Source organism: Mus musculus, chromosome 12 (genome assembly GCF_000001635.26).
Source record: "Mus musculus strain C57BL/6J chromosome 12, GRCm38.p6 C57BL/6J".
Classification (NCBI taxonomy): domain Eukaryota; kingdom Metazoa; phylum Chordata; class Mammalia; order Rodentia; family Muridae; genus Mus; species Mus musculus.
In genome coordinates, this window is record NC_000078.6 from 111,813,936 (window position 1) to 111,829,821 (window position 15,886).

Below are 15,886 nucleotides of genomic sequence, written 5' to 3' on the forward strand. Positions count from 1 at the left end.
CAGAAGAAACGAAGAGGCGCCTACGTGGCTGACTAATTGGCCAATCCGAAGTCACACTCTCCCTAGAGGGGCGAGGGTGCCCCTCCGGTCTTCACCGCCGATTGGTGGCCAGCCGTAGGGGCGGGATCCTTGCACGGATTGGAGAAGGGCGACTCTGGGGCGGATACTACTCTCCGATTGGTTCATATTACGAGCTCTGGCTGCGGATTGGGCTTCGGAGCTGTCATCGTGTCTGCGGGCGGGGCGGGGTGGCGCCTTGTGTGGGCTCAGCGCGGGCGGTGGCGTGAGGGGCTCAGGCGGAGACATGTCCTCGGGGGTGGCCGCGCGTCGCGACGCCAAGAAGCTTGTGCGCTCGCCAAGTGGCCTGCGCATGGTGCCGGAGCACCGCGCCTTCGGAAGCCCTTTCGGCTTGGAGGAGCCGCAGTGGGTTCCGGACAAGGAGGTGCGTCCTAGCCCCCGGGTCCCCAACCCGAGCCGGGGCGTCTCCCGCCTCCGTCCTAGGGACGCTCGGCCGCGGCTCCCCTCCGGGCGTTCCCGCTGTCCCTTCTGCGCTGTGGGGCGTTTTCCATTCCTTGGCGGTCATTGGCTGCGCGGTGCGGAGCCCCGGGGAGGCCCGAGGGGGAGCGGTGGAGCGGCTCACCCGTGAGCCGTGCGCGAGTTTGGGGCTGGAGTGTGTCCGTGGGGCGAGGGTGAGGGAGTCCGCCTCCACCTGCCCACGGAGGAACGGTGCCAAAGGGTTTGCAATCTTCGAAGTTCTAAACTCTGCAAAGCTTGGCCACTTGGGAGAAAATAGGAGCAATTCACGCATTCCATGCGATTTTATTTCAAAGCAAATTAAATATCTTTAAAAGACACCAACGAAAGTACTGGCGACTTTGATAAACTTTGAAACAACTTTTCTTCATTTATTCATGTGTGTATGTGCCTTTGTCCCCAATGTCACAGCGCTGGTGTGTAGATCAGAGGATAATTTGTAGAAGAGAGTTTTCTTAAACCATCTGGGTCCCAGGGACGGAATTCAGGTCTCAGGTGTGGCGGCACGTGCCTTTACTTGGTGAGCTATCTTAATGGCTCGTGTAAATTCATCCATGTTTCTGTTTCTCTCCCTCCTTCCCTTTCTCCCTCTCCTTCCCTTCCTCCCCTCTCCCCCTCCCACCTCCCCGTCCTTGGCCTAGCACTCATAAGATCTGCCTTCAGAGTGCTAGGCATGCACTACCACACGCCTCTACCACACACTGTTGCTATGTTGTCCTCGAACTCCTCCTCCCTCAGCCTCTTGAGTTAAAGATGTGCTTCACCACACCTGGCCTCCTCCCAAATTTTTTAAGTTAGAGTCCCTGCTTGGAATTCTAATCAGCTGCTCTTCTTTCCCCTTGAGAGCTCATCCACAGGTGGCCGAGGCCAGCGGCTTCTTAGAGTGAGGTCCAGTGTTCTTGAAACAGGGACTGGAGAGCCACCCGTGCGTGCAGCCAGAAGGTTGTAGCCTGGCTGCTGTTGCTCTGCACCCCACCCCACCCCCCAAACTCTGAAGTTCCTGAGAGCCCTGAAGGAGAAGGTTCATCTTGTACTCAGAGCCCCTGGCTATACCAGGTGTGTCACTGAGCCGTCCCTGCCCTCCTGGTTGTGCCCTCAGTTTTGCACTTTACCTTTGTACTTAGGCATCTGAGCACATAGTTCCTCTTGGGTGCAAAGATAACTGAGCACAACCCTCGAGTGCACTTAGCGTCCCTGAAGTGGGTGTGGGCTTAGGAATGGGCCAGCGTGATCATTCGTGGTGTAGGTAGGTGTCTGAGTTCAGGGTAGTGAGTTCCAGGCCAGCCAGGGCTATACAGTGGGACCCTGTCTTAAAAAGACAAAAAAAAAGGGTGTGTGTGTGTGTGTGTGTGTGTGTGTGTATGTTGGAATACAACCTGGACTCCAGCCCCTGGACGGAGTGGGTGTTGGGGAGGTGGCTCAGCGGAATAAATTGCTTGTGAATGAGTCTAGAACTGGTCAGACATAACTGTTTCCAGGAAAGGCCAATAATGCCTAGATTGGAATAAGGGGCACATTTGGGGCGGGTGGAGGAGGCCAGTGGGGTGGGAAGCCGAGTGGGAAAAGTGTTCACTGGCTCTAGGCCGGGGCTCTAGAGGAGCTATCTCAACATTCCTCCTGCTCTACAGGGGGTCCTTTAAGGTAGATGTTTCCCCCGATTGACACCTGATGAAATCTTTATGTAAAACTTTAAAATTTACAGTGTTTGTGGTACATCCCCATAAGTCTGGATAGCTTGACAGAACTCCATGTCTGTGCCAAGCAGGGAGGAGAGGTTGCTCTGACTGGAGTGCCGAGGAGAAGGGCGCCGACTCTGTGAGTGTCTCAGGCTTGGCTTTGCAGGGGTGACCATGACTGAGAGATGCTTGGACAAGCATAGGTGGCAAACTCCCACTGTAGGGAGGGTGGAGCCCAGGGCCTGATGGGGGGGGGGGCACTCTCCAGTCCAGTCAGGATTCAGGCCTCAGCTCCCCTTGCAGCCTGAGAACCCCGTTCAGCAAGTGCTTTATGGGGAAAAGAATGGGGTTTTGCAGCGCCTGCCAAGCCCGGCCTGGTGCTGAACCCCAGAGTTGGGGTGCTGCTTGTGAACATCTTAGTTGTTCCTGGGGGAAGGGCGATTGATCTAACTGGGAAAGGCTGGGATTCCACAAGTGTTAGGATTCGCCTTGTGCTCCTCCCACGGCTGCAGGAGCCTCCTTGTGTGTTCTAGCTCTGGAACCATCGCCCTGTGGGAGGCTTCCCTCCCACGGCTGGCCGAGAGCCGGGTAAGAGTCGGGATGAAGTTCCGGATCCAGTGCCAGGCTGTAGTTTTCACAGTTGTAAAGTGCAGACCTGATAGCAGTCCCTGAGGTGGAGCTGCCCTCTCACTTCTCCTGAGCCTGCAGCTTCCAGCCCCAACAAAGGCTTCCTTCCTCCTCTCCTCTGTGTGTGTGTGTGTGTGTGTGTGCGCACACGCGCGCGCGTGTGTCTTCTCCTTTGAACTTTTTTCTTTTTTAATGTATATGACTGTTTCCCCTGTATGTTTGCCTGTGTACACATGCATGCTTGGTGCCTGCAGAGGTCAGCAGAGGGTGTTGGGTTCCCTAGAGCTGTGAGCCATTGTGGACGTGCTGGGTCCTGAACCCAGATCCTCTGCAAGAGCAGGCCGTGCTCTTAACTGCTGAGTCGCCTCCTTAGCTCGCAGGCTGGCCTTAGAACCTGTTAATAATTAATAAATAGTCGCTGTTGGGCTGTGTGTGCAAGTGGGAGGAGAGGCCAGCCTTTAGGTTATCTCCTTCAGTCAGTCGATGTCTTGTCTCTTCCCGGCGGGGCCTCTCACTGAGTCTGGAGCTCACCCATTGGCCGGCCTGGCTGGCCAGTGAGCTCCAGGGATCTGCTTTTTGCCACCTGGCTAGGTGCATGTGGCTGTGCCTGGCTTTTTATCTGAGAGCTGGAGATTTGAACTCGGGTCCTCATGCTGGTGTGTCAAGTAATTACCAACTGAGCCATCTCCCAGAGCCCTTTTTTTCTTTTTAAAAAAAGATGTTTTTAAAATTTTTATCATGTAAAATATATCATAGTGTATATATTTATGTTCACATGCCTATTGTCTTAGGGTTCCTGCTTTGAAGAGACCATGGCCAAGGCAACTCTTACAGGAAAACATGTATTTGGGGCTGGCTTACAGTTTCAGAGGTTCAGCCCATTATTATCCTGGTGGGGAGCTGGTGGGGAAGGAGTAAAGAGTTCTGCAGCCTGATCCACAGGCAGCAGGAGGAGACCGGTGCCACTCTGGGTGGAGCTTGAGCATAGAAGACCTCACAGCCCACCCCACAGTGACATACTGCCTTCAACAAGGCCACATCTCCTAATAGTGCCACTCCCCGTGGGTCAAACATTCAAACTCACGAGTCTGTGAGGGCCACACCTATAGGTGTGCAATGTGCTGCCCCCCACATGACAAGTCAGAGGACAACTTCTGAGGCTGAGGGTCAGTTCCTTCCTTTGCCATGGGCTCTGGGGATCAACTGAGCTTGATAGCAAGCACTTTACCGTTTGGAGCCGTCTTACTAGGCCCTCTTTTTATTGTGTGGTTTTTTGTTTGTTTCGAGACAGAGTCCCCCGAGATTATCTGGGCTAGTCTTTACTGTAGTTTGGACTGGCCTTGAATTTGTAATCCTTCTGTTTCATCTCCTGAGTAGCTGTGACTACGCCCTGCTAAATGAATTGATCTTTGAAAAGTCGAGGCCACAGTCCATCCGGAGCCTGGAGGATGGGCAGTTTTTACACACTGGGGAAGAAAGGACTGTGGGGTCAGTGTTGTCTCATTTCTACGTCCTCAAAGGGGACATAGGGATTTTTCTTAAATGCTGTTGTATTTATTTATTTTCATGTGTTTGAATGTTTGCCTGCATGGTCTGAGTACTATGTGTGTGCCTGGTGCCCACAGAGGTCAGAAGAGGTCATTGGTTCCCCGGAACTGGAGTTACAATGGTTGCGAGTCACTATGTGGGCGCTGAAAACTGAACCTAGGTCCTGTGCAAGAGCAACAAGCGCTCCTAACCCGAGCCGTGTCTCCAGCCCTCAGCCTTGTTCTTTTTACAGCAATCCTCTGTATGTACTTGAACCTACAGTATACTATGAGGGGACGGTCACCTTGTGCTTTTCTGTCTACTGTCACATGTCCTGGGAGGAGTCATGAAGGTGTGCTGAGCTTCTGAACTGTACTGCAGAGAGAAGGTGGCGGGGGTGGGGGGGGGTTTCTACCTCCCAAGCACTTGGAGCTAGGCTTGGCTTTGCCGTGGGCCTCTTGTTTTTTGCTGCCCAAGGCTCTCTCACTTCTCTGGAAGTGTAGTCTGCATTGAACAGCTCCTGAGTGGTTGCCACTGAGTCAGACTGGCCGTCTAGACCTACAAGCAGCAGGTGCCCGGGCTCCTGGTGCTGGGAAGAGGGTGTAAGCTGGAGATTTCCTGGCAGGGCGCACTTTTACCTGTCCTTTCTCTTCTTCCTTCCCTTTGTCTCCTGACTGACCAGTTGTCCTGAGGGCGGCTCTTTTTATCTTATTCTTTTATCTCTGAAATGTGGAAGCAGTATAAGATACCTTAGGGGCCCCAGGAGAGCACTGCAGCCTGGCCTGGCCTGGCCTGGCCTGGCCTGGCCTGGCCTGCCCGTGCCATGGGTAGTGTCTGTCTGGGTGGGTTTGTCTCTGCTAAGCCATGCGGCCCCTGTAGTCCTTGCTAAGCTGCTGGCTGAATGAGCTGCCTGGTCTGCTCTTTTGGTTTCCGTTCTGGGGTTAGTGTGGCCGCTGAGTGTGCCCATCAGTGCCCTAAAACAGGTCTGACCCATGGTGCAGAGTGAGAATTGGCTGGGCTTTGTGTGGTATAGCCTCTGAAATAGCTGTGTCACAACCAGCAGCAGCCCCAGGGGCGGCCAACTCTGCTGCATTCCCATAGTTCCCCCCCCCCCCCCCCCCGTGTCCCCTCCTCCCCTCACCTGCCGACCTGGGCTGGTCTCTGAGGTGGGGCTGATCCTGTGACAGGGCTTTAACTTTTATAGCTTCACCATCCTGTTAATTTTTATTCTCTTTTTCTGTTAAATTGATGAGCTGATAATTTGAGTCTTCTTGAGGTATTGGGTATTTTTATTTTTCAAGACAGTGTTTCTTTGTGTAACCTTGGCTGTTCTAGACCTCTGAGGACCAGGCTGGCCTCAAACTCGCAGAGATCCACCTGTCTTTGCCTCCTGTGTGCTGGGAATAAAGGCATGTGCCATCACTGCCTAGGGAAATTTACTTAATTAATGAAATCAACAGGAAAATTATTTTGTTTAAACATCTGTTTTCTGAATGAGCACACTGGTTATTTATGGGGGTTTGTTGTTGTTGTTGTTTTGTTTTTTTGAGGTGGTCCTAATGGGCTCAGACTGTTCCTAAACTCACTGTAGCTGTGAATAACTCTGAGCTTTCAGTGATCCTCCTGCCTCAGCGTGGGAGTATAGACTTACACTAAGCCTGGCTAGTTCGTTGGCTATTTACTTAGGTTTGGAAAGGGATGATGTGTGTCCTAGTGTGGTCTCACACTGGGCTCCAGGGCCGGGGAGGTAACTTAATTGGCAGAAGTGTTTGCCATAGAGGCATGAGGCCGTGGCAAGGCTGGCTGTGCTGCCACTTGCAGGATCCCCGCCTCCAGTCGCCTCCCACAGGCCCTGGTGCTGGCTGTGAGCACAGTGTGGGAAGGAGGCCAGGGAACAGGGGGAGGTACAGGAAAGACACCGTGGCTAAAGGTGAAGGTGTGGGCAGGTGAGGACAGCGTGGCCCTTAGAGGGAGGGGGACCCCAGGTTGACACACCTCAGGAAGAGGGACAAGACTCGGGTGCATCCAGGACCATTTGGACTGCAGTATGGACAGTAGGTATGCCTGTGGAGTCAGTGGCCATTGTTATTTCTCGCTTTTACATTTCCCCACTTCCACTTCATTTTTCTCTTTGGTTTTTCTAGACCAGTTTCTCTGTGTAGCCCTGGCTGTCCTGGAACTCATCTGTAGACCAGGCTGGCCTTGAACTCAGAAATCCACCTGCCTCTGCCTCCCAGGTGCCAGGCCCCACCTCCTTTACTTTTTAAAAGAACGACAAAGTCATAGTGGAGAATGGAAACCAGACGGTTGTCTCCACATTCCCACAGTTCTGACATGGAAGAGGCCAGGGACAGAGGTCTCTGCATAGAGGGTGGCAGAGACCTAAGGTATTCCTTGGATCCTAGCATCAGACAGGGAGGAACTAGGATTCTAGAAGGGGCTGTGGGTGGTGTGGTACCTACAGGTAAGATCCAGGGTGGTGGATTGGGTGGTGCAGGCAGTCTTAGACGGACAAGCAGCTCAGAAGAGCCACCAGGACCGACAGGAAGGAGGGGAGCACGGTGCATGGCATCGCCTCTCAGGCCAGGGCTTTGCTCACTCAGCAATAAATGTGTCGCAGAAGGCCCTAAATATTTCACAACAGCGTGTATGTGGTGGTGGGGATTTGGGTGTGGCTGAGTATACTCTTGGTTCCCCACACCAGGGGGCCAGAGATAGGCAATTCCTGGGGCTTGCTGACCAGCCTGCCTACCCTGCTTGGCGGACTTGAGAGAGCCTCCCTCCACACACAAAGTGGACCTAAGAAAGACCCCTGGTGTCCACACACACTTCACTTCTGAACATAGCACTGTACCATGCATGCCCATGTAAAGTTGTTCTTTGAAGGTCATGTGTGTGTTGTGTTCCAAGCCAGAACTCTCCTGTTATGGCTGCACCAGGGTGGCCTAGGGACTATAAAACAGCTACTCTCACAGATCTGGTGGCACTGTGGCTTCCTTGTTTAATCTCACTGTGACCACCGGGAAGCTTTTGTGATGGACATCTGAGTCAAGGAAGGTGCCATGCTGTAGCAGGGACCTGCCATCGGTCAACGTGTGCAGAGTGCTCATGGACTGACAAGAATCCGAGGCTGCTGACAGAGCTACCAACTGGCCTCTGTGGACAGTTCCAGAGCTGGGATGGGTGGGGCAGGGACTCCAGGTCCAGAAACCAGCATGAGAGCAGCAAAGAGACATGCTAGTCAGGGCGCTCAGGAAGCGCGGCACAGGGCATGGTCCCATGGAGCTCACCCAGGCTGGAAGTCTTGGTATCTCTGTCCTTGCTGCAGTGATGCCCCAAAGGGTCCCTGCTCTCCCACAGTGAAGGGACACTGAGCATGGCCCCAAGGACTCCTCTCAGGACCTGCAGAGGCTTGGTGCTGTTAGCCTCTTGGATGGATTGAGAAAGTGGGCCTCATTAGATAGCAGTTTCCTCTATGCAGCCCATTGGTTTGTGTGGGCTTTGTGGCACATACTTGCACCAGCCTAGTGCTGGGCACATGATCTATAGATACGGGTTCAAGGGAAGAGCTGCAGGCTCTCAGGTGACGGTCCCATGTTCTGAGCCACTTCTGTGTGGGTATCTTCCAGAATCTGCCTGTGACAAGGCCGAGAGCAGAAACAGGTCAGGCTCCCAGTGAGGGTGAGGAGGTGACAAGGGCTTGTATGTGACTCCTTGGTGTCTGGTGACTCGGCATGAGGTTCTATTCTCTGTGGTCCTGAGCTACAGAAGGTGCCTAGTGCCTCTGTGGACCCCATGTTCTTTACCTCACTCTGTTGCCCTGACAGAAAGCCAGGTCTGTGCTGGCAGAGCCGCAGTTGCACATGGCAAGCCTCTGATTGACCATGCTGCCTGTCAGGCACAGGGTCATCTGGAGAGGATACTTAGTTTTTGTTGTGGGTCTTGCTATGAAACAGCCCTTCTAAACGGGACTTAAACCATGTAATTTATACCATGTGATTGAATTCTGGGGTGGGGGACACTCCCAGCATGATGCAGACTCAGCAGAGAATATCCCGTTCCACTGTGTCAAGGGAAGAATAGCAGAGAAATGCAAGCAAGCACGGACAGCAGGGCTGAGCAAGCACGGTCAGCAGGGCTGAGCCAGCACGGACAGCAGGTTTAGCCCTGCTCACTGATGTACTGTGCAGCCACCACCTATCCCCAGGCCTTTCATGCCATCCTAGTTGGTGCCATTCTCCTGCCTCGGTGCAAATCCATGTGCACAGAAGTCCAGTCTCAGAGCCTCTGCTTCTGTGTGCTGTATGAGTTAGCCTCTTCAGGATCTTTCGGGCCACATGGACCTCTCTCATCCCATGTTCTGCTCTAGCCTCTTTCTCACAGGCCCAGTCAGGTATGCATTCAGAGTCAACTTTATGTTTCGACTCTCTCGAGCCATCCTTCTTAAGAGCCCCCGTGCTTTCCTTTGTATCTAAAGCAGGGTCAGTGCTATGGAATGTCGTGTTTATTTCACAGCTCTGAACTTTGGCTCCTGTAACAGGATAGAGGTAAAGCAGCTAGAATGAGCTGCCCCTGCATCCAGAGTCTGAAGGAATCAAAACCCTTCTGATCTGAACTCTGCTGCAAAAAAAGTTCAACTGTGCCTTTGCATCCCACAAAATAATGGCCATTGGGTGTTCAGGCTTAGGTCCTGGCTGGGGCTGCTGTAGGCCTTAAAGCTGCCCTCCTAACTGAGAGCCTTGGGCTATGGCCTGATGAGTCTTAGAAGGCTTCTGAGCTAGACCCTGAGCTCAGTGGGCTGTCCTGCCTTGCTGTTCCATAATCTGCCTCTGCAGACAGAGCTGGCTTTCTCAGCAGCCTTTCCTGGTACCTCTTGACCTTGTCTCAGCTGTTAGTCAAGTGACAGAGCTGGACTATAACTCTGTGTCATGTTCCTTCCTAGTGCCCAAGATGTATGCAGTGTGATGCCAAGTTTGACTTCATCACCAGAAAGGTAAGCTGAGGCTGTGGTGGGCGTGGGCTGGTGGGGTAAGTAGGGCTAGGCCTGGTAGACCGAGTCCTTTCTAGGGAAAGCCCAGCTCCTTAGAGGAGCTGGGTCTTACAGGCTATGTCGATGCCCTCTTCCAGTCACTGGTACAGCTCCCTCACCGAGTACCGAGCTCTCAAGGAGGCTCGGGGCAGCCTGTGCTGGGCAGCAGGAGGTGGAAGGAGTTGAGGGCTTGGGTTGTACTTGAGTGATGGACGTGCTCACCTAAAATGCACAAGGTTCTGGGCTCAGTCTCTAGCAACACGCACTGCACAGCCACCACTGAGAGAGACACAGAGAAGCTCTTTTGGTCCATTTTCCCAAGTGAGGCAGAGCTCTGCTGTGTTCATAGTGGGTTTGTGTGGAAGTGACACACAGTACAGGTGCATTCTGGGAGACCTACTTACTGCCCAGCCTTTACCCTCACAGCATCACTGCCGCCGCTGTGGGAAGTGCTTCTGCGACAGGTGCTGCAGCCAGAAGGTGCCACTTCGGCGCATGTGCTTCGTGGACCCAGTGCGCCAGTGTGCTGACTGTGCCCTGGTGTCCCACCGAGAGGCGGAGTTTTATGACAAGCAGCTGAAGGTGCTCCTAAGTGGTAAGTAAGCATGGCGAGTAGCCGTGCTGTCACTTAAGACATGGCCTGCTCCAGGATGGTTTGTCTTGCCTTCCTCTACTATCTTTGGAACCTGCTTAGAAGCAGTCTAGAGCTGACTTCAGAGATGGAAATGTCTGACTTATTGGTGGGTACTGCCATCAAATGGACAGGGAGCCTCAGCTAGCAGCACCTTCCCCAGATGGAAAGCTGTCACTACAAGTCAAATTTGTGTGAGCATGGCCCTAAGGGGAGAGGCCTGGAGACAAGCTGTAGCAGGTGCAGAAGCTGGTTCTCAGGGAACCAAGGAACATAGGGAGAGTTGTCTTGGGGTGAAACCTGCCTCCCAAGTAGCAGAGCCCTGCTGCTGTAGGCCTGTCTGCACTCCACAGGCGAGGGCCAGCCTCTTCTCTATCACTTTGGTCTTGTTCACTCTGCTCTAGGGTAGGGTTACTATTTTTTGGTCACCTGCTCACCTCCTTTAAAGGTTGTAACAAATTTCAAAGCTTTGTATGTGCAGCAATGCCTTTATGTGGATGGGTACCTTCCCTACATTACATCTGTGCACCATGTGCCTGCCTCATGTCTACCGAGGTCAGAAAAGGATGTCCATTCCCCCGGAACTGGAGTTATAGGCAGAACTGAGCACCGTGTGTGTGCTGGATATTGATTCTAGGTCCTTTGAGAGAGCATCAGTGCTCTTAACCACTGAGCCTCTCCAGTCTCCAAGCAGTGCCTTTTTAAGCTTTTGAGATCCTTAATTCATTATTGCCTTTTTGCCTAACCAAAGGGACTCTAAACACAAAGCTGTCATTTGTATCAGCTTGTCCCTTCCCATGTGGTAGTGGAGGAGAGCTTTGCTGGCCTGAGAGCACGGTCTGGTGGCAGTTGGAGGAAGCAGTGTCATGTGCGGTTTGGTTTTGTCTTCCAAGGAGCTACCTTCCTTGTTACTTTTGGGGACTCAGAGAAGCCCGAGACCATGGTTTGTCGTCTTTCCAACAACCAGAGGTAAGAGTAGACGTCCCGCCGGCACTGGCCCGCCAGCGCTGTCATAAGCGTTAGGCCTCAGTCTTAGGGTTTCCTTTCTTCGTTACAGGTGCTTGGTTCTGGATGGGGACAGTCATCGTGAAATCGAGATTGCACATGTCTGTACTGTTCAGATTCTCACAGAAGGCTTCACTCCTGGAGGTACATGCCTTAAGTACCTATGTGGGCACAGGAGGTGCTGCACTTGGTCCCAACATGGCCCGCCATGCTCTTTATTGGGGCTGTGTTAAGTCTGTAACTTTAGAACCCACCAGGTAAGTGGAGAGGAGATGATGAGGGGAGATTAGCCTGCTGTCCATGTCTGCCTGTGACTTAGGTCATCTTAGTCACTGTTAGACAGTGCTCCTGATGCAGTCTGAGGTTCCAGACAAGGTCTGTGGTGGTGGTGGCTGATCTGGAGCCTGCTTGCGGGCCTGCTGTCACTGCCTCCCCTGCAGGCATTGTGTAGCCCAGGTCCTCGGTCACTCCTTGGTGAGCTCAGTGGACTCCATCGGCTGAACTGCACAGGGCACTTTCTGAACTTGCAGATCTGACCTAATGCATCTTACTTTCCATTTTCTGACTGACTCTTGGTTGTTTCTTCTTTGCACTGCCTGCCTACCTTCAAGTAGAAAAAGACATTCACACTTATACCAGCCTCCTGGGGAGCCTGCTTGCCTCTGAAGGTCAGCTTCCATCCTCCCTGGGTCCCTCCTCCCAGCATGCTGTGATGTCTGTCTCTCCTCTGGCCCCTTTGCTTCTATCTCTTGGGGTGGATTCTCAAACTTGGGGTCACTTCTTTTTGATTAAGAGAGATTCTAGGTTCAGCCTAAGAGCCTATAAAGCCCAAGTCAAAGTGTCCTGAGAGAACAAAGAAGCTTGCTCAGTTCTTTCCCAGGGAGAAGTTATGCAGGAGTTGACAGCTTCTATCAGTATCGGCCAAGTGTGTGGGTTCTCCTTTGCCGATTGAGCACCAGGCATATGCAGTGGGCGGCAACTTTCATCACTGTACCCAGTAGCTTACCTCACTCAGACCCTGGCCTCCAGGGTCCCTGCCTCTCACTCAGCTCCTCCAGCTTAGTCTCAGAGGCCCAGCAATGGAACGCCACAGGGAGGTACGTGAGGTGCACGGAGCATTAAGCCGGTTGAAGATCTCCTATGCTAGATGCTCACTCCTTGGCCTCCACTAGGACACCCTCGCCCCCACCCTCCCCCAGGGGTGTCAAGAGTATCTGCGTGTGTACCATGCACAGGAATATCTGCACGTGTGTGTGTGTACAGTGCACATGCCTAGTGCCTTTAGAGAGGAGAACAGTGGTTTAAGTCCCCTAGACCTGGAGCTACAGATGGTTGTAAGCCATCATTTCTAAGTTGGGAACTGAACCTAGGTCCTATGTAAAAGCAGTAAGTGCTCTTAACTACGGAATCATTTCTCTGGCCTCCATTGGCGGCGGAGAGGAGGGGGTTGTTAAAATTTTTATGGCTACACAAAGCTCAAAACAGCCACAGCCAGCAGTGGCCATGACCATGTTTGAGTACATTTTTATTTACAAAAACCGGTATAGCCCAGATAGGAAGCTGTACAAGTCTGGTTGAGGCAGCTCAGCCCAAGGCCTTCAGGTGGGTTTTGAAGCATCTGAGTTATTACAGAGTCAGAAAGCCTCTCTGGGTAAGACCACCCCCTCCCCCACCCCTACTCTCACCCACAGCCAGAGGTTTTGCAGGCAAGGAAGTCAGGCCTCTTCCTGGCTGTGGTCTGTCTGCATGCCCAGTCCACTAGCCAGTGGGACTCAGACTGCTTTGATTTTAGAATTAATGTCTGATTAAAAGTAGGTTATTTCCCAAAATATTTTCCGTGTGGTCACCAAGAGGAGGTTAGCAGTCATATGAGGCTGCATAGTAGCTCCGATAGACCTGACTTCTCAAGTGGTCTGTTCCTGGAGCAGACCGTAAATGAAAGAGCAGCTGGTCATTGCCCAGAGATGGAGCTGTGACTTGGCCTCTAGTTGCAAGTCCTGGAAGAACAGTGCTTGACAGGGTAGTGTGGCCTCACTCCTGCAGCAGCAGTCTGCCCAGCTGCAGGCTCCAGCCTCTAGGTGTGAAGCCAGATTAGATGGGACGATCTGCTTGGCTTACCTTCTGCTGGCCAGGCCATTCCGAAAGCAGTTTCTGTGCCTCCACTGCTCGCTGTGTATGTGTGTCTGTGTGCCGTTTTCTCCATTGCTCGCTGTGTATGTGTGTCTGTGTGCCGTTTCCTCCACTGCTCGCTGTGTGTGTCTGTGTGCTGTTTCCTCCACTGCTCGCTGTGTCTGTGTGTCTGTGTGCCGTTTCCTCCACTGCTCGCTGTGTCTGTGTGTCTGTGTGCCGTTTCTCGGAGGGTAGGAAGGAACACGGCATGGATAAGGAGCATGCCTGGCAGTTTCTGGTCTGTTGGGGAGCAGGACTATGTCACATGTCCTATTCTCAGTAATATGGCCCTGGGGATCACAAGCTGAGTTTATTCCTCTTTCCACTCTCTGTACACACGGGGTCTCTGCATGTCTCTAACACAGGCTGCTTGCTGAGCAGCACACATGACACTCACGTCCTTCTGCAGCAGGCAGCACCCGAGCCACTGGCATGCTCCTGCAGTACACAGTGCCAGGGGCAGAGGCTGCAGCACAGCTGAGGCTGATGGCCGGAGAGGACGCGAGCGGCAGCAAGAGGCAGGCAGCAGCGTGGCTGGCAGCCATGCACAAGGTATGGCAGGGTCGGGGGCTGAGCTCATAACAAGTGTGTTTTTACCAAAAGACTACCACATATCTGGGGTGCCCCTGCCTGTATAAAAGGCACACGGGCACAGAACCACTCATGATTTATGGTGTTCCGCAGGCTACCAAGCTCCTCTATGAATCACGAGACCAGTAACTGCAAGGGAACTGAACTCGGAGCACGTCGGGTTACATAACCAAGCTGCTTGCCCCTGCCTGCACTCTCAGGGTCTTCCCTGTGTGTGCTTGGAAATGCAATTCAAGTGTCTGGAAGCAGAGTATCACTTACCTAGTGCAATATGTACACCGCTGATTAATGCTGTAAAGAGCTTATGTTGTTGTGCATTGTGGTCCTTCAGTAGGGTTGGGAGAAGCTGCACTACATTACTGCTAAAGCAGGCTTCTGTAAACTTCCAGGTTCATTAGAGGCTTGTGGCTCTGTTCCCACAGATACATTCGGGGGTGACCACTCAGGCCCTTCCACTCTCAATAGCCCATTCACAATGCCTTAGCTGTTCCTAGACTCTGGTCACTCTGTCACTAACCGGGGCGATGAACAGTCCTGTTGCTGCCTCTAAGAGGAAGGCGTCAGCTTTCTGTTTTCTACTTTCACTTACTATTTCACTTTATTAAAATGACTGTACAGTAATTTGTATATAAAGTGTATAATTAAAACTTATTTTGAAAGTACACAGCAGGCTCTGGCCTCACTTTGTGCAGCTGTCCTGCGTCCAGAACACAAGACTCAAAGGACTCAAAGCCAGGTGTGAGACAGCAGTTTATTGTGCACGTCACACAGCATCGGTGGCACTGGGATGGCAGTGGCTGCTCACGGGTGCGATCAGCACATGGCGGCTGCCCACAGCACTGCTCCCAGAGCCTACAGGATTTACACGTAGTTCTACACAAGACTCACATGAAAAATAAAGCCTCAGGCAGGGCCTGTGTTCCGACAGAAGAAACACAGTTCCAGTGGCCTGGCTGAAAAACAATCCTGGTGTAGAAAAAGCCTGTCTACAGAGGTCAAGCTCCAGAACGGACTTGCCTTGCTCAGGATGCAGCCAGTGACAGCCTCGAGGGCTGCCAGGTGGCTTTGCCCAGCCCACCACCGACTTGACTTTGACTCATCATTGCGCAGACCCCCATGTGCTGAGGCGTGCATGTCCAGCCACAGCAGAACGCCATAGGTAATGAAACGCAGTTTCCGAATGGGCTCCTTTGGTAGTGAGAGGCAATGTGAGAAAGTATGATGGTTTGAGGCTTTCCAAGAAGGGGGAGCCAAAGCCACCTTGCTCTTGTTCAAGGTCTGAGACATTTAACATGAGAAGGGGCCTTTGGGCCACGTCAGGGCTTTTGTCTTCACTGGCAGCGGTCGGGGATCAGAGTCATGACTTCTTACTGGTGGAAGGGCTGGATGTTTTGGAAGCTGGGTATTTATGTGGATTTACAGTAATTGGCAAAAGCACTACCTCTCCCAGCTCCTGCAACCTGGAGAGGGCCTCACCTGGGAAGTGGGATTCACATTGTGGACACTGTCTGCTAAAGTGAGCACCAGGAGACCATCCTAGCTTCAGTTTTCCCAGGGCAGCTGGGATCTCCTCCAGTAGCTCCTGGGAGCAAACGAGACTGTGGTACTCCAGGGGGTTCAGGCAAGTGTTCGCTGCCGGGGTTTGATCCGTGGATACAACTGGGAAGCAATGGACAAGAGTTAGGACAAACATGACCGAGAAGGATTTGGCCTCCAGGTTCCTTTCTTGTCACCTCAGCATTATCTTCAAAACATATTTGCTCAGACCTGACCTCAGCTGTCCCCTCCTGTTCATGTTTATCACACCTGAAAACCTGTTACTGTCCCTAGATCCTCAGATGTAGCACCCATGCTTGCCTCATACTTTGCCAGGAAGCATCTGGCAGGCTTGTCACAGCACTTAGAGGAGAGGCAAGCTTTCTGTTAGAGCACAGATGGCATGAATGCAGCAGAGCTGACAACCGTGACCCACGCCTCTCCACTTGGTTTCTTTCAGGCTTTCCTTTTGAGCAATCAGGTCTCTAACCACGGCTGCGTTAACTTTCCATTCTTTTGTCTTCCGAGTGCTATGCTCAGGTCAGGGGTTTGGCTCAGTGG

General features: G+C 52.6%; 2 protein-coding genes across 11 annotated transcripts in view; one reads left to right on the top strand and one right to left on the bottom strand.

The window, feature by feature from the left end:
* The first annotated feature begins 230 nt into the window (after positions 1 to 230).
* Positions 231 to 14,453, top strand: Zfyve21 (zinc finger, FYVE domain containing 21). Of its 7 annotated transcripts, none has more exons than XM_006516195.4 (8): positions 231 to 442; positions 9,307 to 9,357; positions 9,820 to 9,988; positions 10,918 to 10,993; positions 11,082 to 11,173; positions 11,644 to 11,697; positions 13,611 to 13,750; positions 13,883 to 14,453. In XM_006516195.4, the coding sequence occupies exons 1-8, from the start codon at positions 305 to 307 to the stop codon at positions 13,916 to 13,918; spliced, it is 756 nt and encodes a 251-aa protein (XP_006516258.1). In that variant the 5' UTR covers positions 231 to 304; the 3' UTR covers positions 13,919 to 14,453. The 7 variants fall into 7 exon arrangements, with proteins under 7 accessions (XP_006516258.1, XP_006516257.1, XP_006516256.1 ...); XM_006516194.4 differs by having other exon boundaries at positions 235 to 442; positions 11,641 to 11,697; XM_006516193.4 differs by having other exon boundaries at positions 235 to 442; positions 13,608 to 13,750.
* A 68-nt stretch (positions 14,454 to 14,521) lies between these two features.
* Positions 14,522 to 15,886, bottom strand: part of Ppp1r13b (protein phosphatase 1, regulatory subunit 13B) — a 79,663-nt gene continuing 78,298 nt past the window's right edge. For 3 of the 4 annotated variants that reach the window (XM_006515796.4, XM_006515797.4, XM_030246683.1), the window contains one exon: positions 14,522 to 15,448. In XM_006515796.4, coding sequence (XP_006515859.1) covers positions 15,407 to 15,448 — 42 coding nt within the window. In that variant the 3' untranslated portion in view covers positions 14,522 to 15,406. The remainder of the gene's footprint in view (positions 15,449 to 15,886) is intronic. The other variant, NM_011625.1, reaches the window with a different exon arrangement.

Coding starts and splice junctions, on each gene's coding strand:
- Zfyve21 (NM_001374721.1), top strand. CDS start 305: ATGTCCTCGGGGGTGGCCGCGCGTCGCGACGCCAAGAAGCTTGTGCGC. Junction 9,989..10,917: donor GCTGAAGGTGCTCCTAAGTG/GTAAGTAAGCAT, acceptor TTGTCTTCCAAG/GAGCTACCTTCCTTGTTACT. Junction 10,994..11,081: donor CGTCTTTCCAACAACCAGAG/GTAAGAGTAGAC, acceptor TCTTCGTTACAG/GTGCTTGGTTCTGGATGGGG.